We start from the raw sequence: 24,169 nt of genomic DNA, 5'->3' as shown, positions 1-24,169 counted from the left end.
ACGTCACGGAATACAGAAGAACACATTTGAAGCCTGGCTCGAGGCATCACCTCTTTTTGTCGTTTCTGCTGTCCCGTCCATTGTCTCCCTGTTTCTAATCAAAGTTTGAGCAAACAGAGTCGTGAAATTATTAAGTGATAACAATTTTATTGTTTCTTACGAACATCACTGCATGGTGACAATAAAAGACAAAAAATCTGTAAAACGAAATATACGTGTGAATTCCCAACGAGGCATTTAAATGCATCGATTTCAAATGATCTTTTGGCTTCCACGACACGATCTGGAAGTCATGGAAATTCATTTTAAAATGGTTTGCCTTCATCCACAAGCACACACACAAGTTGTCAGTATTTAGTAAATAAAAGTAAGCAAGAACATACAGATTTCTCACAATCACACACAGGGTTAGATTATTTATTTGCAGTATTTATGGCTTTATTGTGCAGAAGGTTGTAAAAAGCTTAAATTCGATATGCTCTTTACCTTCAGGACAAGGCCTCCACGAGATAACTGTTCAAATAAATACAATAAAAGAGTCAAGAATAAATATTTAAATATTTCAAAAGGTTAAATGCAAAATAAGAAACGTCCCGTGAAGGAAACCTTGTTTCAAAAACTTTAGATGAAAAAGAAATAAGCATAACAAAATAACACGATAAACAATGACCTTGGATAGGTTTTAGTGAAATCCACTGAATACATTGTGAGATTTTCTTCATCGCAGAGCAGAGACATAACACTGACTTACAATTGGGCCACACTGGGATATCTTAGAAGACTGCAAAAGTACAAAAAAAAGACATTACATCAGTCCTGGCTCTTCGTCACTTTCCTATCTTCTCATCCATCTTCTCATCTCATCAAACAAATGGCAAAAAGCCCCAAAACAGGTCCAACTAGCAGACCTGAGAAAATCCGTTTGAAGTCACACAGAGGACGTCTGCAGATGTTTCCCCTGCAAGCTCCCAGAGATGGTGTCTGACTCCAGCAGCTCTACGACGCTGTAGGGAGAGCAGTCCTCCAAGCCGAGCTTCCCACAAGCCCACCCGCAGAAGCCCTTCTCCAGATCCCGGACCGAGATCCACCACTCGCTGAACGCCCAGGACACCTGCACCGCGGCCGAGTACAGACCCAACGACAGCGCCACCGGCACGATGAGCACGGGGTAAAAGACGATGAGGAAGGGGCAGATGGTGATCTTGTGACAGAACGTCCTCTCCTCATTGTACACCAAGAAAACGTTGTACCAAGTGAGAGTTCCGTAGTAGAAAGAGGTGATGAAGGACAGAACGAAGACCACCGGAGCACAAGACAGACTCCACAGGACGATGTGCGGACCTTGAGAAATTCCCAAAGCGCACGGGCGTCTCGATCCCTGTCGGTCCTCACATTCGGCATCCAGACGCTCCTTCGACCTCGCCATCTCCTGCAGCTCCTTCTCCGTCAGTGTCATGTGAATATCCACCATCTGACCTTTCTTCTTTCCCCGTGTGATGGTCCCTGTCAGCGTCACATAGCGACTATCTGGAGGTAGATTCCAGCCTATAAGGTGGAAAAAATATTCAACACCTTAAGGAAATAACAACTTTTAAAAAATGTCATTTTGTTAGACTAACCTTCATGGGTGGGGTTGTTGAGAAAGGTAGCTCCTTCTTCAGTGGATCTCTCAGCACCCTCCGCGTCTCCATCACGCTCGTCTCCACCTGCATCACAGCGGTACACGATGATGGACTCTGGTCGAGGTTCACGCTTTCTCCTCTTTCTTCTTGTGCTGGTTCCAGTGTTTCCTTCGTCGACTTCAGACTGTAATTGAGGGCTCTCCGGTCTGATCTGCTCCACCTGCTCCATTCTCAACTGCACGGCCACCGTTCTCACAAGATTTGTGATGTGATAAAACTTAAGAGACAAGAAAAGGCTATTCGCACCTTTCAAACATGGTAACGCTGTGAGAAAAGAAAAAAAACGATATTAAGTTTTCATTCTGCCTGCAAACAGTGTGTTGAGATGATTAAAAACAAAGACTTTTAATAAAGAATTCAAATCAGAAAGCAACTCGAGCGGAATCATTAAACGTCTTACCAGTGCCTTACATCTGGAACTCTGTACTTAGTAGCATTCAGTGTCGGGTGTAACTAGTTACTAAGTAATTTGTTACTGTCATTTAATTACTTTTACTTTGAAAAAGTAAAGTAATGGATTACTATTAATTTTCTGTCATTTAATTAGTTACTTCTGATGTAATTGAACTGAATACTGTGTAATACTGTGAATACTGTGTAACACACTGACAAAGGAGATAAGAGCAGCTAAGAGAAGCTACTCTGAAAAGCTGAAGAACCAGTTTTCAGCCAACGACCCTGCATCAGTGTGGAAAGGCCTGAAAGACATTACCAACTACAAGCCATTATCCCCTCAGTCTATGGGTAATCAACGACTGGCTGACGACCTGAACGACTTCTATTGTCGTTTTGAAATGCAGAGTCTCACCCTTCACACCCGCCCTGACCCTATCTCTGCTATACCATTAACACCTCCTCTTGACATTCAACCTGCACTTAAGATCTGCGAAGAGGATGTTTGCCAGCTTTTCCGCAAACAAAAGATCAGAAAAGCACCAGGCCCAGACAATGTCTCACCCTCCTGCCTGAAAGTCTGTGCGGAGCAGCTGTCGCCCATCTTCACTAATATTTTTAACAGATCTTTGGAGCAGTGTGAAGTCCCTTCATGCTTCAAACGCTCCACCATCATCCCTGTACAGAAGAAACCCAAAATATCTGGACTTAATGACTACAGGCCTGTTGCTTTAACATCTGTGGTCATGAAGTCATTTGAGAGACTTGTACTGGCCCACCTGAAGGACATCACCAGACCACTTCTTGATCCCCTCCAGTTTGCTTACCGAGCAAACAGGTCTGTGGACGATGCAGTAAACATGGGACTGCATTACATCCTACAACACCTAGACAGACCAGGGACTTACGTCAGGATCCTGTTTGTAGACTTCAGCTCGGCCTTCAACACCATAATCCCAGACCTCCTCCTGCCCAAGCTTACCCAGCTCTCTGTGCCAACCTCTACCTGTCAGTGGATTATTAACTTCCTGTCGAACAGGCAGCAGCTAGTGAGGTTGGGAAAATTTAAATCCAGCACATGTACCATCAGCACCGGAGCTCCTCAAGGATGTGTTCTTTCTCCACTGCTATATTCACTCTACACAAACGAATGCACCTCTACAGACCCTTCTGTCAAACTCCTGAAGTTTGCAGATGACACCACAGTCATTGGCCTTATTCAAGACGGTGATGAATCTGCCTACAGAAAGGAGGTTGCTCAGCTGGCTGCCTGGTGTAGTCAAAACAACCTAGAGCTGAATGCATTCAAGACAGTGGAGATGATAGTGGATTTCAGAAGGAACCCTCCATCACTTCCTCCCCTCACCATCCTGGACAGCACTGTGGATACTGTGGAGTCATTCAGGTTCCTGGGCTCCACCATCTCTCAGGACCTGAAGTGGGAGTCCCACATAGACTCCATTGTAAAGAAGGCCCAGCAGAGGTTATACTTCCTCCGTCAATTGAGGAAGTTCAACCTACCACAGGAGCTACTGACCCAGTTCTACTCAGTGGTCATCGAATCTGTTCTGTGCACTTCAATTACTGTTTGGTATGGCTCGGCCACCAAATCAGACCTACGAAGACTACAACGGACAGTTCGTAGTGCTGAGAAAATTATTGGTGCTCCTCTGCCCACACTTCAGGACCTGTACGATTCCAGAGTGAAAAACAGGGCAAGAAAAATCATCATTGACTCCACACACCCAGCACACAAACTCTTTGATCTGCTGCCCTCTGGCCGGCGCTTTAGAGCACCAAACACCAGGACTTCCAGACACAGAAGCAGCTTCTTCCCCCAGGCAATCTCCCTCCTAAACAGATAACTGCTCCTTAAGAGCAATATTCCACTTCCACTACTCCTATAGTGTGCACTATAGTGCCTTATTATATCTACATCTTATGTATACATGTATATAACACTACCTCTACTTACTAAATTATCCATTTGCACAAGTGTACATACAATCTGTTAATATGTTTATTCTACTATATACTACCCTGTACAATGTCTCTTATATGTTATTATCCCCCATTTTCTGTAAAATAGTCTTTATTTTATATATGCACAATTTAGAATCTTTTAGACTGTAAATCGTATTATATTGTATTGTCATTGTGTTGAATGTCTGTACTAGAAGCTTCCAACACCAAAGAAAATTCCTTGTGTGTGCAAGCACACTTGGCAATAAAGCTCTTCTGATTCTGATTCTGATTCTGATAATACATTCAATAGCGGAAATGACATGATTGAATATGTCATTAGTAACTAGTAATGAATTACTTTTTCAGAGTAACTTACCCAACACTGGTAGTGATCAACCATGTTTGTAAAATAAAAACAGAATTTTTTGTACTAAAAATCCAAAACATTTTTTATTACCCATTAAAAATATGATTTTTGTATTGTCACGAAAATGTTTTGCCTACCGACCAAGTCGACATAAAAACCAAGACAATAGAAACAAATTCTGATGGGTTTAATAATTATAACGGGGTTTAATAATTAAAACAGGAAATAAATTGGTTTTAATGGAACCAATGGGAATGGGAACCAATACAACACCATTAAATCCTACTGAAATACGCCCCAAAACACACCAAAAGAATGTCAATTGTTTATATGGATCTATAACCATCAGCATCCAGGAACTCTGAGCGTTATAAAATGTTCTATAGTAAACATAAATAATAATAAATATAACTCAGATGTCAGAGCTTTATAAAATGTTCTATAATAAACATAAATCATAAAAAATATAACTCATAAGATGTCACTGCAGTTTATTTAAATAAGCATCTGTAGGTTTACTGCTGTCACCCTTCCGTCTGCTTGATTTACATATACTGTACAGCAGCTCTATTGTCAGACAGAGACAAACAAGCGACACTAACGAACTAAAGCGGATTAAACGATGGTGTGTTGATGATGCATGACACCGCATAATAAAAAAGTTCATTACTAAATACAAATGATTAAAAAAAACAGTGCAGCCCGTGAATCTGTTGTTCTCTGCCATCTGATCTGCTCAAACACACCCTGCATCTACTGTAAGAAAGCGAGTAAAAGCTCCTGAGGAACTAATAAACATGACAGTCTTACCTGACAGATGCACACGTGTGAAGCTGTGGACAATGTTGAGACGTTTTTTAGTTTTGTTGCGTGTCCATCAGCTGAAGCGCGTCCCGACAGCAGCCGCCATACAGATGCGCCCAGGCCACAATGAAATCAAGCCCCGCCCATTGAATCTGGAACTGCCGTCACGTCCAATCAGACAAGGATAAGTTAAAAGTCCCTCCCCCAGAGAAAAAGAGGAGCTTAGAGGAATTTCTGTGGCCACATAATGAATTTGTGGAAGAATTAATAAGTGGTTTACGTTTTTTAATCAACAAATATTATATAGTTTTAGATTTTAGGCATTTGTTTGTACTAAATTTATAGGCAAGACTATTCGAGGGCAAGAAAATATTGTACTCGTTGAAAAAAATAATTTTAACACATGTTGTCATGTTACATACAGTAACAGCTCAAATGATATGAATTAACCATCTACATAAATTTAGTATCCCTAATAAAAATGCTAAAACAAGGCTTGTTGTTTACACGAATTCATAAAATGACACTGATTGCACAGGATTACATTATAAACAGATGAGAAACCAGACTAAGTCAGTCTGTACTTAAAACCACTTTTAAATAAATAATAAACCGAGTGTTTAGTCATAATTTCCTGCACCAGCGCGAGCGAGATTACAGTGTGCGCGCGCCTCCCGCCGCAGTAACGGACGCGCTCGAGCTCCTTATTTAAAACACGATAAAAAAATACAAAATTTGAAGCCAGATTTCAGATTCATAACCTTTCGAAGATTCAAAACACGTCAGTATCGCGGTGTTTGTGTTTTTATCAGGCGTTTGAATGGAGGAGCAGACTGTAAACCAACTTGACAACCTGCTGTTTCAGCTAGGCTAGTTACACGAGAGCATTTGATTTCGTTAACATATATTGACATTTCACACGGTTGTTTTACTATTTATGTATGTTTTGAATATTAGGTATAGAAACTCGAGAACTTGGTCAGAGGAGAGATGACGTCAAACAGCAAATCCAAAGTAAGATCAGATCATTTCCTTAACTTTAACGAACGTTAATGCTTTGTTTCAGTCTATTGCACACTGTCAGAATTGAACCCAAGGGTTTTGCTCTATTACTTCAACCTAGCTGTTTCTTACAGGAGAATTTCACTTATTTTTAGGGTAAAACCCCTAAAAAAGGAAGGAAAGTAAAAGCAGGGAAGCTGGCCGATAGTGATAGTGTACAGCAGGGGGCGCCCTTCAGCTACTTTCCAATTTAAAGAAAATCTCACATTTCAATTCTGATTCACTAATGTAAGCTTGTAAATTGTAACGTAACAAAGTTCATACAAGAATTAAAGTTCATATGTTTTTAGTGTTCACAAGGAGCTGTATTATGATTACAGGCTCTAACTGTCCCTGAAGTTTTGATCTGATCATCATTTCAAATGTCAAAGGCAAATCTTTAAGCAAACATACTGAAGTAAATGAATAGACGTTAAACGCTTCATACGTTTGATCTGAATCACGGCAGAGTCATCACAACACTGAGAAGCAGGACACAGATGTCATTCTACAAACATTTGACCTTTGTGAGGATAAAAGTGAAATAATTAAGAACAATTCCTGACACTAATTTTCCGACCCTGGTTACAGCCATATTCCCTGATATGCTGTCGTTTGCCTATTTGCCAAGTAATTTTGCCCAATTAAATACCTTAAAAGTTGTATTTTTCTAATCTGTACCACACACCTTGTATTTTGACAGTTTTTTCGAAATTGATTGGGAATTAAAAGCAAACATTGTACAAATATGCCCTCAAGACATCACTTGGCCCACTACTGTATAAGAATTCATCACCTTATTTGTTGTATATTCTGCTCCGTCTGGTGTGTCTTCAGTCTTTGAGTCCAGCATTCAGGAGAAGAAGGATTATATTAACACGACCCAGAAGACCGTCAGAAAACTCGATGAAGACATTCAGCAGAAACAGGCCACGGTGAAGTTTATCAGAGAAAACACTAAAAAGTAAGTGAAAGGCTTTCTGTAAAATATAATCGAAAGAAACATTTAATGTTAGATAATAAAATAAACAAATTGATGTTAATTGATTAACTGATACAATCAAGTAACTGATAGCACAGATTTTTGTTGTAATGCGACAGTCACCAGCAAACTGGAAGTCTTTTACTTCAGTATGAAAAGACATTGGAAGCTGAGCTAGAGAAGAGACGGGACAGCTATAATCAAGACATGTGAGTTGACATGAAGACACAACGGATAAACTAATGCAGCAAATCTCTAATCTCGGTCTGTTTTGACATTGGTGACTGAAGGACGATATTCCAGGAGAGAATCGAGAGCTACAGGAGTGTGTTTCAGCAGCATAAGGACAGATACTGTATGAGCTCACTGGCTCAAAAACTGCTGCAGGTTCAAGCGAAGAATGAGGAGATCGAGAAGAGAATCCGAGTAACCGAGAGCCAAATAACAGAGAAAGAGAGAGAACTGACCGCTGCACTGGGTGATTTATTCAACACAAACTCTCCTGCTTTCAAATATTCAGTCATTGTTTACTGCGCGAAGCCTCATGTTTTGACAAACTGACATGCTGTACTTTTCGTTGGTGTAAGAAATACCTTTAAAACGGTTTTTCTTCCATTTTTGATAGGTGTGGATGACCCAGTCGCTCTCTCTAAAGCTGCTGAATGGTATTTTATCACAACAGGTTACACGAGTTGCATTTTCTTAATTAGAGTTTTTCTGATATAATACTGTCGTCTAAAACTATAGTAACCGTCAAGAAAACGAAGCCCTACAAACTGACAATAATGAGGAAGTGGATTGTCACCAAGACCCAGAAATGCAGGTAAAGTATCTGCTGTTTTCCTCCGAGCTATACTGTATATATAGAGTTCCAGTAGGTGTTCTTATGCACTCCAGTAGTTAACTGAATCACGAATCTACCTGTTGAAGCTGTCGGTGAATCTAACAATGACTTATTATATGACACTCATTCTTACGCAAGTCTTCTGCAAATCCCACCTGAGCTTAGTCAGTGTGAAATCTCAAACTTTTAGACGGCTGCAGAAGACGGCAGTGATCCCACAATGATTGTCGAAGAGTTTTCGGAAGAGAAACCGAGTAAAACAGCAGGCAGCGAAGACATGAGTGAATGTGACACAGAGATGTTTCACTACAGCTCATGGCAGAAGACGGACAGTGCTGGAGGTAATCAGCAGAATTACTTCAGTGTTCCACAGAGCTGTCGTAACACTGTTCTGTGCTTTTATGATTTTAGATCAAATCAATGAAGGCGGTCAGAAGCAGTCAGAGGAGGTGAACGAACAGGTGAAGACTTCCAGTGGCTCTGAGGTCACAGTAGAGACATTAGAAGAGAACGGTGGAGGTGACGTAGACAAGACTAAAGCAGATATTCTGGAGGACACAACTAGTGAGGGTGTCATCTGTCCACCTCCTTCACCTGCTAGAATGAAAGCTGTGCTGACCACACCAACCTTCTCATTAAAGTATGACACTCTTCATCTAGAAATGCATACAGTACACAGTCTACACGCTATACTGCAGGTCACTACTTCAACCCAAGCGGGAAAAACAATTCTATATAATATACTGTAATACAATGCAACCCTTACAAAACATAAGTGTACTTCAAGTTTATTTTTAAGTACAGTATACTTAAAGGGATAGTTCACCCAAAAATGCAAATTCTGTCATCATTTACTCACCTTTATGTTATTTCATACCTGTATAAATGACTTGAAAGATATTTGGAAGAACGCGAGTCATTTTCAGTCCCGGGACATCATTGACTGCCATAGTAGGAAGAATTAAATGCTAGTCAAAGGTGCCCCAGAACTCTTTGTTTTCCTAACTTCTTCAAAATACGTGTTCAACAGAACAAAAAAATACAATATTTTTTTCTTACTATGGTAGTGGACGATGTCCCAGAACTGACAATTGCTCACATTCTTCCAAGTATCTTTCTCCGCGTTCATTGGAACAAAGACATGTACACAGGTTTGAAACAAGCTGAAGGTGAGTAAATGATGACAGATGTTTATTTTTGGATGAACGGTCCCTTTTAGTTCATGATTATTTTGAGCTATACTTTTTTTGTAGGATACGAACATCAATGTATTAGTTATTTCCTTGTAGTTTTAATATAGTATCACTTTAAAGCAGTTGCTTATAATATTAACGCGAAACTGATCACATTTGAATCTTTTCACAGCAACAGTCCTGTCGGCTCACCCGGACGACCTGACATCTCAGAATCCAAGTCCCCTGCTTTCGTTTTCTCTGTGAATTCTGCTCCGAGCACGCCGGCGTTCTCTAGACTGGCCTGTGATTTTGACATGGGCTCAACAGCAGAAGAGGTGAACCTCAAACACTACACCGTCAACGACAGCGTTTCACACACTTTCATGATTTTATTCTTGTGTGTGTTCCACAGGCGTCACCATTTACCTTTACGAGCTCCTACTTCAGCGACAAGGTATTTGTGAAGATAAGTTTGATTATTGAACGTGTGTTTGGTCTCTGAACGTGTTATTTCTGCTCGCAGAAGTCACCAGGATCAGGAGCAAAGTTCTCAGGTGAAGTTCAAAATGATTTAATAGAACCCGTGCAGAACAACTACAGGAACATTTCACGCTCGAATCAAAGAAATGATGTTCTAATGAAATGTAACGCTGTGTGTTTGTATGGCAGGTTTTCTGTTCGATGAAGGTGAGAATCATCAGGAGGAGTTTTCCTTCTCATTCAGCAGTGACAGCACACAGCAAAACTCCTCAACACAACAGACTGAAGGACCGGATGATTCCTTTCCCTTCACATTCAGCTTCAGTTAATTATAACCTCATGACTCTAAATCTCATTCTGTTAGTAGAAATCTCTTCATATGTCTGTTAGATCGGATGCTTTGTTTGTTTTATGGATATACTAAAAAACATATTTACAGTAGATAAGAGAGGAATGATGCTCTGCATGTTTTTCAGTTACTAAATCTTTGTGGTACTGTTTTGTAACCGCTAATACAGAAAGCCTTCAAAAACATTTCTATTCAGTTTTTAAATATACATTTTATTATTATATGCTTAATATATGTTAATTTATCTTAAATGGCAATAAAGATGATTTCAAAGTCATTCAGCTGTATCATTACATTCATTTAACATCTAAATCTTTTTTGTGACAGATTTGTATACAGAATATTATTTACTCTTAAAGTTTTGCAGACTTACACTATAAGCGAAAGGACGCGTTTGTGTTTGTTACATACAGTACAATGTGAAAACGGTTATACAAGTATTCAATACTGGATGTGTAAAACATGCAACACTAGATTAACAATGATCACACTGATCAGACGCATGATATTACAGTCACTTAACCGCACAACAGGCAACAACACGTTTAAGAGTCACAGAGTCAGGGTTATCTGTCAACCTCAACTGCTTATGATCACATCAAAACTCCATTCTCTCATGAAACATTACTGGAATATACACTAGATGTGGCAGGAAATAACAAAATCTTTTAAATTGTTAAATATCTGTAATCAATCTCTTTGGTCTTGTTTTAATAGTGTGTCTATATTGAAGTGTCCAAAGGTCCATTGCACCATGAAAGTTTGAGGCTTTCTACAATAAAAGTGCCAAAGCTGCTCACGCAGATACTGTATACACATAAACATACTGTAGATGTTGTCTGGAGTGGTGGAATGTAGCATCTATGTATAAGGGTCAAAGACTTTAAGATGTCCGCATCAAAATACATTTCAAAAAGTGATTTTACGTGTATAGAAAGCACATTAAATGCAAGTAAAATGTCTACTTTATGGTTTCAACTAAGTTTTGGGAGAATAAAATGTCAAAATTTGGTTGAAATAATGTTACATTGTCATTCAGTGTAACACAATATTTATGTACAAATTAAATGAGTAAAAATTCTGATTGACAAACAGGCAAAACCTAGGATAGTGGCAAATAAAATAAAACAAGTAAAATTACAAATAATTAGCATTTTGGGTGAAAGTAATTAGTCTTTCGATATGTCCTAAATAGATTTTTGTTGTAATTATGCCTGACAAGATTGTTACACCGAATGACATTTTAGTGTCCGTCTTCCGTAAATCAGGGGAAAATGTATGATATTTACTTTTTTGCTCAGAAAAACAAAAACGCAATTAAACTAAACAGAAACCTTCTTTTTTTGAACAACAACAATTGAAAGCAGTATTACACTTATTGTTTTTATGCTTAAACCCTTTCTCGTCTTTGACCCATACATATGTATGTGTCCACCAATCACAGACCAATCAGATCTCAGCTTTATACTGTACTTAATAAAACTATCAAATGTATACCAATACATTTCTGTTGAAAATAAAGTATTTCGTTATTCATTGAAACTATATTATTAATTCGAAACTAAGGCTATAAACATCACAGACGTTTTAACTGAACGGGTGCTTTGATGGAGGGATCTAGAGCCGTCTCGGCATCATTATGATCAGGCACAGATCTGGAGTCATGTTTTACTCAAGAATCCTGATGTATGTTGGCGTGGCAGTGAGGTGAACTGATCTGAATGACGTTTTAAAAGCCGGTGTCTATACTGAGAGAGCGACGCGTCACGTGTTCAATCTCTCCGGTCACATACTCATTGAAGGAGGTCTGATATTTGGCCAACATCTTCAGCATCAGACGCAGGTTTACCCACCACTGTACTTTGGGCATTCTGTGTCTGCAGGACATCAAACACGGTTAGACACACATTACAGCTGCTCACCAGTCATCACACTGAACTGTCCTGCGAGTGTGTAGAGATGATTTTACTCACTTGAAGTCCGTCTGATCCTTCAGTTCAGTCACGGGACTAAAGGACAGGACTTTCTTCTGGAGTCCGATCACACAGGCGGTGTCTGGAGTGTTAGCGAGCACACGACCTGACAACACACACAGTTTTATGGACTAAACTCTTCACTATTAAAACCACTAATGTCTTAAACGTGTGCTGAATTAAATCTCTACACGTGACAGAATTCTCGTGATGATGAGGTAATGATGTTCACCTTGTCTAAAAGCGTTGGTCATCTTCTCAGTTAACCACTGAACGGCTCTCACGCCCAGTTTAGTGCCATAGTTCCTGTCAAAGGGTGTGGGCACGCCACCCTGTTTAAAAAACAAACAAAGAACATAGATTATGATAGAAAGAAAATGTTGTTTTTGTATTTCTTTCATTACCCAGGAAACTCGTCTGATAATGCCCTCCTCAACATTTAATAGATCAGCTCATATTCCTGACGTCACAAACAACACGTGTTCAGAATCTCACCAGCTCGGTTTGAATAAATGCAAAGTTTTGAGGCCGTTTAGTTGCAAGACCTTCAATTCAGACTCAAAACCGTGTGAGCTGCCGAAGTGTGTCAGTACATTTATGCTATTAATCTCAGAAATGAGTTGATGTTTCATGCTGGAAGCTGTCACATGAGGCAGCTGACTCTTTATTGAACTCTGAAGTCGTGTGATGAAGCGTCAGTGTCACAGGGGACAGGCGTGTACCTGCTGCAGGTGTCCCAGAACATTGACCCTACAGTCGAAGACGCCTTTCCCTTCCGCCGAGTAAAGCTTGTAGATGAAATCTGTGGTGTACTGCTCGTGACACTTCTCGTTCCTGTAAAGAGACGGACGAAGATTTCTGTTTATCTGTATCTGTCCAGACGCTCCAGTGAATGTTGGTCAGTGTACCTCAACACCAGACCCCTCTGAATGTCTTTCTTCATCTTCTCCGTCAAATGCTCCACGTTAGTCTGAAAACAAAACACACGAGTGTCCTGAACGCACATCAACATTTGTGCTGCGGGTTTTAACATGAAGTCTCACATTCATGCGTTACTGCATTTAAAACATCCTTCAACTTCTAACATCGGATTTTTCAGGGACAGCTTACAAAATGAATGAAAAATATTCATTAAAAATAAACAATATAACGCTAACCATTTTACACTTATGATGAGACAAATCCAGGACACGGATATAAAAGCCACAGTCAAGTGTGTCAATTATTATAATAATTCATTAAGAAACAGTATTATATAATTATATTTCATATTATATATAAATATGTTAATGTACCTTAACAATATTTTAATCCACTCATTTTCTTTATTCTGTATGGGGGTGTTTGTATCGGTGGTCCCTGAGTTGGCTAAATGGGGGTCCAGGTTCAAACTCATTGTGTCGTGAACGGACGTGAGGAGATTTTAGGCTTTCTGACTCACTTTGAGGTCATGGATGTTAAACGATTCTTCAAAAATATATGCCGCATCCGCACCAACAGCGATGCCAGTGTAGGTTGCCAAGTATCCACAGAATCCCCCCATAGTCTCCACCACAAACACTCTTCTCTTGGTCCCGGTGGCTGACTGCTTGATCTTATCACAGCTCTTCATGAAAGAGACATGCACTTTATTAACAGTGTCCGTGCGAGGTGATTTCCAGGGATACTGTCTGTCCAAAGTGCAAAAAGATCAAATATTGTGAACTTACAGCCATGGCAGCATTTACGGCGGTATCTGCCCCCAGACTGAAGTCAGTGCCGGGCACATTGTTGCTGATGGTGGCAGGAATGATACACATGGGAATACATAATTCATCATATCGCCCCCTGGCTTCAACCAACTCTAATATTCCCTCATAAGCCTGAAACAACAACACAATACACAGTAAATCAACAACACAATACAATAAAAACACGGCGGTGGTTTTAGGTGCAAATGTTTTTTTCGCATTAAAAGTCATTTACATTACATTTAGGACCCTGGACCACAAGTAGCACGAGAACATTTGTAGCTAGAGCCAAAAATACCATGTATGGGTCAAAATGACCGGTTATTCTTTTATGGCAAAAATCATGATGTTCCATGAAGATATTTTGTAAATTTCCTACCGTAAACATAACAAAACTTTATTTTTGTGAGTGGATGCAGCAAAATCATAAAGAAAAAAGTGCAGAAATACACACAAACATCACTCGCTGCTGCTCGCTCTTCACACGAGTTTGGAATCTATGGTAAGTTTAGAATTTCAGCTTTCGGGTTCGTCTACTCTCCACACACCATCATTACAGCAAAACAAACCTGTTTCTTCTTAGCCACGGCCCGCTACAGCACCTACGATGGACAACTTTAAAGCCCATTTTACCAATCTATTTTGATTTTTTAAATAGTTATATCTCGGCCAAATATTGTCCTTACAAACCATACATCAATGCTTTCAGATGTATAAATCTCAATTACGAAAAAATTCACATTTGTGATCATGTACAGAAACTATTATGTTCGATTTCATTGGTTATTCATTTCTGTTATTTGTTGGGCAAGTAAATAAAGCAGGATAGATGAACTAATAATGTTTCACTCGTATTTCAATCACCAGAATGAAGATTTCAAACCTCACGTCGCCCAAACGAGAAAACATTTCATGACAATAAAGTAAAGATGAAAGTCTTCCAGCACCTCAAAACCACCGACGACCAGCAGGGACTGAATATTAAACTTGTTGAGATTTTCCACCAGTTTTTCCATGCAGGTGCTCGGAAGTGTTCTGGAAAACATGAGGACATGGAGCTGTGATGTCATAAAGCTGAAAACGATGTCGTGCAAATGCTGCGTTTTTAAATGTGACGCACCGTTTGGTTCCCAGCAGAGATCCGCCCTGTCCCGTCCAACCGGCCACCTGATTCCACGACACTTCATTAACCTTTAACATCAAACAAGCACGCTCACGTCATGACAGAATGAACACACATCCTCTCTTCTTGAAACATAACAATCTAAAGGATTACCTCTCCGTTGGCCAGACCCTCAAATCCATCGCTAACAATATACACCCGATGTCCTGTGGCCAAACTGACCCGGACCGCTGAGCGCACCGCTGCGTTCATACCTGCCGCCGGAGCCCCCACGTTCAGTATGGCCATGGAGTGTCCGCTCTGAGATCCCAAACACAGAAGAAGAATGAAGCAGGCTGATCTGAGGTCAGTTTCAGTCTATGATGTTTGTGTAAATGTATGACCTGGGTCTGAGCAGGCTTCTGATAGGCCAGCAGTTTATAAATGTTCCAGTTGTTCTCAAAGCTCCTGTGAAGAGCATCGGTCATTACATCACTCCTCGTGAACTTTGACCTTTACAGGTCCAGATGTAAATGTGAAAGGACGTCTCTTACCGTCCTCGTAACTGTATGGCTTCTTCAAAGCGTTTCTCATTCATGGCCCTCTGCACCTCTTTAGTCTTTAGTCAGAAGAGATGGTCAAAGGATTATTTTATATGAGAAATGATTTAAGACGAGACACACGAATTCATTCTCATGCTTTTTTTTTGATGTTTGATCTGAACATTGGTGCTAAATGTTCAGCAGGTATAAATGCTCTGCACCCAACCCACCGTGAATGTTTACAAAGTTATTCAAATATTATTTCTGAAATATGAGTTATGAATCCATTTCCGTTTAGTACAAATTTGGCACACATGGCAAAGTGGGACGTGCATGAACACAACAGCACAATAGCGCTTCAAAGCTGTAAAGGCTGAAAAAAGAAACTGTTAAACTGATTCAAATGAATAAACACCTAAAGGAAACCATAATGATTTCACTGTAAGAAAGATGGTTCACGCGTGTTTGCTCGACACTCACCATCTCCACCGCTTCCATGAGTGGCAGCCGCACAGACTGGTTACCCGACAGGCCGATCACACAGGCGGGCGTGTCCTGCTCCGCCTCCAACAGGGCCACCACGGCCTCCACGCCCAACTTACTGCTCTACACAACAACACAGAGATTTTACTGTAAAAGCACAGCCAATGCTGAAAAAAAGCCAATTATAATCCCATCACCAAAAGTGAAAGTTTCATGAAATGATGTATTTACCAAAACCCTGTCGAAGGCTGAAGGGGTTCCGCCTCTCTGGACGTGACCCAAAACCGTCACTCGCGTGTCATATCCCAACCGAGACACAACAAGCTACAAGAGATGATGAATGAATTCTATACAGCTGTTAGTTTCACATCATTCAGTCGTACAGTCAGTATAAACGGTTTCATCGAACGCACACGTTCGGCTCGAAGTTAAAGGGACAATTCATCATTGCCATCATTTTCTCACCCTCAAGTTGTTCCAAACCTGCATGAATTTGTTCTGATGAACACAAAGAAAGATATTTGGAAGAATGTTAGCAACTGACATTTCTGGGGCAAAAATTATTGTTAACATTTTTTTTTGTTCTGTTGAAGATATTTTGAAAAATGTAGGAAAGCCAACAGTTCTGGGGCACAACTGACTTCTGTGTAAAAATTTCCCACTATGGTAGTCAATGATGTCCCAGAACTGAAAATGGCTAACTTCCTTCAAAATATCTTTCTTTGTGTTCATCAAAACAAAGACATTTATACAGATTCGAGAACTTGAGGGTGAGCAAATGATGAATTTTCATTTACGGGTGAACTATCCCATTAACTTTTGGTGTGTGTTTGGTTATCAATTTGGCTAGTAATATAACAACTTATTTTATATTTGGTTTATATTCGCATTAATATTTAATTGTATATTAAGTGTCTTAAATAACATTAAACCTACTTAATAGTTATAGATTCTTTGCGGAGGTCTACCGGAAGTCACGTTTGGGCCACATAACGTTTGTTTATGTTGTTGCAGCTGAAACCGTCTATATAACACTGAAATATATAATACACAGCAAATCATGTTTCTACTCTATCTGAAGATGTTCACTCACGTCTTTGATATAGTTGGAGGTGATGGGCTCACCGCTTCTACTGATGGCTCCTTCAGCAACAATGATGATGTTCAGTCTGGATCCTTTACTGCGGCTCTGTACAAACAAATCCATCAATGAAACATGTGTGTGTTGTACTCATAATACTCACGACGTCATTCAGAAAACCAGCTGAGTTATTCAATTATCTGTGATGTCATCACCTCTCCCAGTCGAGCACACATGAGCTCCTCCCATCCCTCCTCAGGAGGAGCTTCAGGAATAAACAGCCAATCAGCTCCAGATGCCAGAGCTGAAACCAGAGCCAGATACCTGCACAAATACACCAGTGGGGTTGCTAGCGTGTCAGGAGTGGTTGCAAAGCAGTTGCTACAATGTTCTGAGTGGCTCTCTGGTTGCTAGGGTGTCATGAGTGGTTTCTGAAGTGTTCTGCATGGTTGCTAGGGTGTCATGAGTGGTTTCTAAAGTGTGTTGTAAGGCGTTTGGCATAAGGGATTTTGTAACTCAAGTTCATAGAGTTCTCATGACCCGCTGCAGTTTTTCTCACAGATTCTGAGCGAGGAAACACACAATTTGACTCACCCACAGTGGCGACCCATGACCTCTAACACAAATGTGCGCTGGTGGCTGAAAACAGACAAACGACACAGTAAACTGATCCATCTGATACAGATTGACTGTATTAACATGTGGTGTACGTGCAGCTCTCACGTTACAATGTGCTAAAAATAGAGAAGCACATTCCTTTGTTTGAAGAATTGTCAGGACAAGACGAGACATGAATTCAGCATATGAGCACCACTGACGTGTCCACAACTGAATGTGACTGGAATGTGAGGTTTATGAATGAAATACATTCACAGAGACAACTATCACTATAAATGAAGGTGTTAAGTTAAGTGAACATGAGGGTACATTTAACATCATTTTACATTAGAAATATTATTATATTTTTTGATCAATTTCCATTAGTTTTCTGTGTCATCAATATCACTTTCCTTCCTTTAAAGTCGGCATGAAATTAAAAATGATCATTCTAATTGTTTACACAGTGGTGAAGTATTTATTATGAATTATTACACGGCTCGTTGGAACGCTCAAAACTAATAACACACGGTAACCCGGATGCAGCAAATCATTTTGACAGGTTTTTTTGACAAATTAAATATAAACATGTCTTTTAATAACATATATGACATTATATTTACAACTGATTAAACCAAATGACCTGTTCCTGACATTTGAACATCATTTCTTACCTTAAAACAGAAAGTAAACGGCTTCGGTAAAATTCTTTAAAAATGAGCTAATAAAATATTTCAAATTCACATTTCATGTCCAGCAAGTAGCCACATAAGAAATTTTCGGAAATTCATCCAAAAATCTGTCATTGTCTTGTGTCATACTGTTATTTTTTTAAACATTTTGTATCAAAATTTTGTTGCACAAATTGCTTCTATTGTTTTCCCCTACTTTGCAAAGACGTTTTGGATAAAAGCGTCTGCTAAATGACTAAATGTGAAAGTAGGCGTGTAATAAGCGGGATAATGTACAAGCAGCCGGTTGTTATTGCGAAATAAGACCCTTCAGTGTGATAAAAGACTGATCACACTGTCGGGGATTATTTCTGCCATAACAACCAGCTGCCTGTACATGATCGCTTACATATTTATCCGTGTACATCATTATTTTTAAAAAATTCATTTGCATCTTAAATCAAAAGCGTTAACCTCCTTCCCCCTCTCGAAACGACCTCTCTTCACTTCTGGTCACAAGGAATTCACCTTTTAACGATCCAATCAGTTGTCGGTAGGGGTGTAACGATACTTAGTACTACGATATTTCGCGATGCAAAAATGTCACGATGCGCATCGAAGAGAGACAGAGATATTTTACGATATGATGTTTAATTCTATGCGTTCAGCGGTCAAGACGCTACCTACTGTACTCTGCGCCAGCGCGTCACGTGTGTTTATCTCACATATGCGCTAGAGAGAGAAGCACAAGACACAATCTGTGTCTCCAAGTGGTTTACAAAGCGTCTTATTTCCTTCACAATCGCCGTTAAAACACAGCAAACTTGAAGCGTGACTGCAGGTGAGTCACCCCGAAACTCATTACAAAGGAGCACAAACGTTTTTAGATGCCAATGTTCATTTATCCGCTGACGTGAGCTGCTGCATAACGTGATATGAACATAAAGTAAGTCAAAAGAAACCAGCGCTGTTCCGATCAGAGAAGCGATGAAGCGAGTCGTACTGTAGATTAAAAGATCCAATGACACGCTAAAAAACAAGTATGTGATCTGCATTATTGAAGAAATGTAATACAGGTTATGTAATATGTCTTTTTGAAAGATTTCTCTCATTCATTACGGTCTCAAGCAAAGACGGCGCAGCTTCAAAGAGACACGAGCCAATAGCGCTCGAGCATGAGCTCTGTCAGAGCGTTTCATTGGTTGAATGTACTGAATGAACACGCCCTTCACTGAACGAACGAGTCAATTGAGTCAAAATGAGACTGAATGAACAGCTACATGTCGCTCACGGTCTCGTATTCTCTGTGTTACAACAATGCATATCCAGTAGTTACTCAACTTTTCTGAAGAATAAAGGTAATGACCTGGTTTCATTTAACTCCAAGGTAAAGTAAATGATGTCGAAACAGTTCAATCTTTGTATGGAACATTTAATTACACCAATTAAATGAGTTAATCCAGATAGATTTTAGTAGACTAATATAATGTAGATTTTGTCGACTAAAACTAAAATGCATTTTAGCCAAAAGACTATGACTAAACCTAAATCAAAATTTGCTGTCAAAATTGACACTTGGTGACAAACCTGCAGTACAGCAGGTTCAGTTAAGCCTTAAAATGTTAAAATTCTTTATTAAGTTGTAAGTGCAACAAAAAAAAGTTACTGAAATTGTTAATATTTAGAAAATAAATGTTATTTGAATTTCAGTTTCATTTTTTAATTTTGTTCAAAGTATCGAGATGTGTATCGTATCGTGAACCCAGCATCGAGATATGTACCGAATCGTGAGCTGAGTGTATCGTTACACCCCTAGTTGTCGGTGGATGAAATCAAGTCCCGTCTTACATTTTTTCTCATTTCAGAAATCGTTCACTCGGGTATACGTCACGATACTGAATCAAAGGCAATCGCTACTTTCGTTTCAAGCCAACTTTAAGTCTTTTCTAATATCTCTAGCTGTGTCTGAATTCGCCCTCTATCTCCTATACAGTGCACTATATCGGGTGTCCGCCATTTTGTAGTGTTGTCCGAATTCTGAGTAAACAACTCGTTCCCTACATTTGTTCACTACTTTTTACCCACAATGCATTCTGATTTTGAGTGCACATTCACTCATATTTCCCATGATACAACGCGAATCAACCGTCTGTGGTTCAATTCAATGGTAATTTTTTTAATGAAAAATAGCATCAAAGTCTTTTTTAAAAATTAAAAAAATTGTGGTAATATTCTCATTGCGAATTCTTTTCTCAATAACCGTGTAGTGAAAATATGGTCTTTTTTCAATTCTGCGCATTTTCAAGCCTTTATAATTGATTCAATTAAAATCTCTGAGTCTGAACAGAAAGGGTCTGGTGTGTAAATGGTGTAGGATTCTGCACGACAGGAAATGACCGGATGCAATCAATGACATCGTGACGCTGACCTTGTCGCTGTGGTGGTGATGGCGTCAATAATCTCAGTGATGCGATGGAGGGCGGAGTCAGCGCCGATGGTCATGTCTGTTCCACAGAAATCATTATCAATGGAACCCACCAGACCCACGATGTTCAGATGACTGTGATGTTTGGCTGTTTCTGCAGTGATCCGGCCTGCGAACAACAGCCAGACGTGATGCGTATCTCACCATAGATCACATAAAGATCATACAGTACATGCGTGCAGATGTGATGCTTATAAAATATGGATGAAAAATGTTTGAATGACAAGCAAATCAGAGTGATTTTCTACCTTTCTTCAGCAGCTCATCCAGCAGTCCACTCCACTCCGAGCGGAAGATATGAGCCCCCGTGAGACTGCCGTCCCCGCCGCAGACACACAGGTTAGAGATGCCACGCTTCACCAGGTTAAACGCTGCAGATAAACGGCCCTCACGCGTGGTGAACGCTTTGCAGCGGGCGCTGCCGATCACGGTCCCTCCCTGAACCAAACACACACAGCCAAAACATCAAACATATCACATGAATCATGTTCAGAAATCTATTTTAATGCTTAAACGTGCTATTGCAGAAATGCATGGCAGTGCTGCGGTCAAACGCTCCGTGCATGCATGAAGCACACATTCAACGGCCAGACACGCTGATGCCCGATTCATAATCCGTGTGTTCAGCATCAAACACTGAACATCAGAACATTTAAATGCAAACTGATCCCACAAACTCTCTCACGGAAATTCATCGAAAAATCGGTCATTATCTCGGGTCAAACTGTTATTTTTCCCATGAAACACATGCAAAGGATTTTTTTATTTCTGGATTCTTAATGCAGCTATCTTTCATAAAACAGTGACCACGGCTGTCAAAAAAAAAAAAAGTTCATTTAACTTGTGTGAATAATATTCTCGCAATTTTCTTCTTAAGTGTTTCATTGAAAAACAACAGCACTTGGAAATACTTTGTTTATTTTTGCATGATCTATTTCAAATCTTGAGGACGTAATAATACAACATGTTATGGGAACATTGGTTAGCAAGTCTACATAAACATTGAGCAGATGTTCACACTGGATTGCTCAATACAGAATCTACACAATATGACATTAAACACGGCTAAATGAAACTAAACACCTCGTGACACAAAACAGACATTTTGCTATAAAGCTCTTCATGTTCAACAGCCAGCTAGAACACATCAACATTATTACGGTTTATTCAGTCTAGGACCATAAGGACCAAAAAACAGAAACATTTCACTTGTGCCTGTACACTAAATAAAAGCACCCCATGCAACAGCACGTCTTACCCGTTTACCATCTTAACAGCACCAACAGAACACAAAAGAAGATGCAAAAAATGGTCAGTTAATTAGTGCAGAAAAAACATCAAAACAAGAGACATGACAAGACAAGACATGATTAAACCCACATTATTGTAAACTCAGTGAAAAGAAAAGCTTATAATAAATGATGGTTTTTTGCATATTGAAAGCTGACTGATGTTCTTACCAGTTGGATTATATTGGTGACGCTTTGCCAGTTGGCGAGTTTAATATGATCTCCTCCATCCACCAGTCCTTGATAACCCTGCGGTGCACACACAAATCACAAACTAAACTACACGGTCAGCGTTTTATAGCTCAAATTTATTTCAATACACACAGTTAAGAAGAAAAAGAAAGAAAATATTAGCATAATACCTCATACACCAGATAAACTTTTGCTCCAACATATATACCCATCCGGGTCACGGCTCGCACCGCTGCGTTCATACCTGAGAGAGGTCAAAGGTTACAACACACACTCCTCACACCACCTGATTTCTTCAAGAATCATGACACATTTATACGTGTAAATCTCTTAAACAACTCAATTTTATTGCAGATCTCACGCTTTATTATTGATTTAATGACTGACATTCGTTTTCATTAATAATTGTACTCAAATTTTTACATAACATGTCGTTTTTTAAACTTAATCATAAAATAAATTCAAGTATACAGAATTTTTTTAAGTTTATCAATTCACTATAGTCAATACTACATAATACATTTCCTAAGTGTAGCAAATAATACAGAATATATTAGAATTTAGTACGGTAGCAAATACTGAAGTATATTACAGCATTTACTACAGTTTATCAATTCACTAAAGTAGTTATAGTACAAAATACTCAATAGGCTACTTTATTACTACAATATACTACAGCGCACTATTAGTAAACCACAGTATTTTTATAAATAATGGAGCCAAATATAATTATTTTAAGTTCCGCAGATAATAAAAGATCACGTGATCAAATGTAATGTTACGCTAGTTTACGCAATAACGATTATTTTTCTCTTCATCCTTGACGAAATTTAACCGTTGGTTTGGGAAAGTTGTTGTTGTTAATCCGTTTAACAGACATTACGACACGTCTACTATAATAAAACCAAGGTAAATTTTCCTAATAGACATAATTCTACATGAAAGACTCACGTGCACATTTAAACGTTCCTTAAGAGTATTAGTCCTACAGAAAAAAAAACTTTCATTTAGTCTGTTTTTACATGACAAACATTCTCGACTCTCTATAATTCTGCACGCGTATATTTGCGTGTTATTTTTCTGCACTGTGTGCGACACAGTGATATCTGCACGCGCATCTTCTTCACCTTGCGCGTCTCCGCCGCTGGTGAGAACGGCGATCGCCCTGCCCGCGCCCGTCATCCGCAGCTTCTCCAGACCCGTTGAACTCATCCTGCTCGTGGAAAGACAATCACGACACGATCCTCGAGTTTCTTGAGATCCGGATATAAAGTTACGGTGTCACGGTCGGAGAGGATTGTTTACACGGTGTAGATTGACCTTCTGACTGACGGAAGGACGCGGATGTGAGTGCGCAATGAAGTATACGCCCCTTTTGCGTACCCTAGACGTGTTTGACTTCACGCGGAACTGCGCAGACCGGATCAGCGTTTGATAAAGTATCGCGAGAGCAGTTTAAAAGCGCAGCTTTCGTTTCGCTCTCGCGATACTTTAACGTCATATGGCGATCGGTGTGCGCAGAGCCAGATAACAATCCCACCAATGGAACAAAACACATTCCCACCAGTAGAGACCCAATATAATTTCCACTTAAACCAGTGAAATAATTGTTAAAGCCATTAGAATTATTGTTCATATTGTTTTTAGCAGGATAGTATAGATAAAAGTCACGGCGTTTAAACGTAAAAAAACGATTTTAAACGAATTATAAACACTGCACATTCCCTTCACCCTCTATATTACAATGCAATAAAAGCAGTGAACTTTGATCATACAACAGTGCTTTAAACGATAAGTTATCTACTCCTTCAAGTTCAAGTTCTTCTTCATATTAATAACTTATAAACCCTGGACACAAATGAATACATGGAGATACAATATTTTACATTGAGAAAAGGAATAAGCAATCAGAATAAGCAAATAAGCAGATGTATTCACATTT

General features: G+C 39.5%; 3 protein-coding genes across 7 annotated transcripts; 1 reads left to right on the top strand and 2 right to left on the bottom strand.

Annotated features, from left to right (window-relative positions):
* Positions 1–138: 138 nt before the first annotated feature.
* tmem169b (transmembrane protein 169b) lies at positions 139–7,160 on the bottom strand. 5 transcript variants are annotated; one of them, XR_008963120.1, is made up of 5 exons: positions 7,049–7,160; positions 5,218–5,445; positions 1,620–1,946; positions 671–1,545; positions 139–513 (listed from the first exon to the last, which is right to left on the bottom strand). XR_008963120.1 is itself a non-coding variant. In XM_057335639.1 (4 exons), the coding sequence occupies exons 3-4, from the start codon at positions 1,849–1,851 to the stop codon at positions 929–931; spliced, it is 849 nt and encodes a 282-aa protein (XP_057191622.1). In that variant the 5' UTR covers positions 1,852–1,946; positions 5,218–5,445; positions 7,049–7,160; the 3' UTR covers positions 139–928. The 5 variants fall into 5 exon arrangements, 4 of the variants coding, with proteins under 4 accessions (XP_057191622.1, XP_057191625.1, XP_057191624.1 ...); XM_057335639.1 differs by having other exon boundaries at positions 139–1,545; XM_057335642.1 differs by having other exon boundaries at positions 139–1,527.
* On the top strand, positions 5,478–10,142 carry LOC130555427 (protein SIX6OS1). The gene is made up of 13 exons (XM_057335638.1): positions 5,478–6,080; positions 6,169–6,225; positions 7,090–7,216; positions 7,354–7,443; positions 7,525–7,712; positions 7,860–7,899; positions 7,982–8,057; positions 8,269–8,419; positions 8,490–8,718; positions 9,444–9,588; positions 9,666–9,707; positions 9,777–9,807; positions 9,923–10,142. The coding sequence occupies exons 1-13, from the start codon at positions 6,032–6,034 to the stop codon at positions 10,060–10,062; spliced, it is 1,365 nt and encodes a 454-aa protein (XP_057191621.1). The 5' UTR covers positions 5,478–6,031; the 3' UTR covers positions 10,063–10,142.
* Positions 10,143–10,307: 165 nt separating this feature from the next.
* Positions 10,308–23,590, bottom strand: pfkla (phosphofructokinase, liver a). The gene is made up of 22 exons (XM_057335637.1): positions 23,355–23,590; positions 22,398–22,471; positions 22,207–22,284; positions 20,995–21,184; positions 20,690–20,855; positions 17,588–17,632; positions 17,209–17,317; positions 17,006–17,101; positions 16,144–16,236; positions 15,910–16,035; positions 15,442–15,506; positions 15,292–15,355; positions 15,062–15,208; positions 14,906–14,976; positions 14,733–14,820; positions 13,765–13,917; positions 13,497–13,661; positions 12,964–13,025; positions 12,778–12,889; positions 12,288–12,387; positions 12,056–12,161; positions 10,308–11,959 (listed from the first exon to the last, which is right to left on the bottom strand). The coding sequence occupies exons 1-22, from the start codon at positions 23,437–23,439 to the stop codon at positions 11,812–11,814; spliced, it is 2,343 nt and encodes a 780-aa protein (XP_057191620.1). The 5' UTR covers positions 23,440–23,590; the 3' UTR covers positions 10,308–11,811.
* Positions 23,591–24,169: the final 579 nt, after the last annotated feature.

Source organism: Triplophysa rosa, linkage group LG6 (genome assembly GCF_024868665.1).
Source record: "Triplophysa rosa linkage group LG6, Trosa_1v2, whole genome shotgun sequence".
Classification (NCBI taxonomy): domain Eukaryota; kingdom Metazoa; phylum Chordata; class Actinopteri; order Cypriniformes; family Nemacheilidae; genus Triplophysa; species Triplophysa rosa.
The sequence above is the reverse complement of the archived record's forward strand: the minus strand, read 5'-3'. Positions and strand labels throughout refer to the sequence as shown.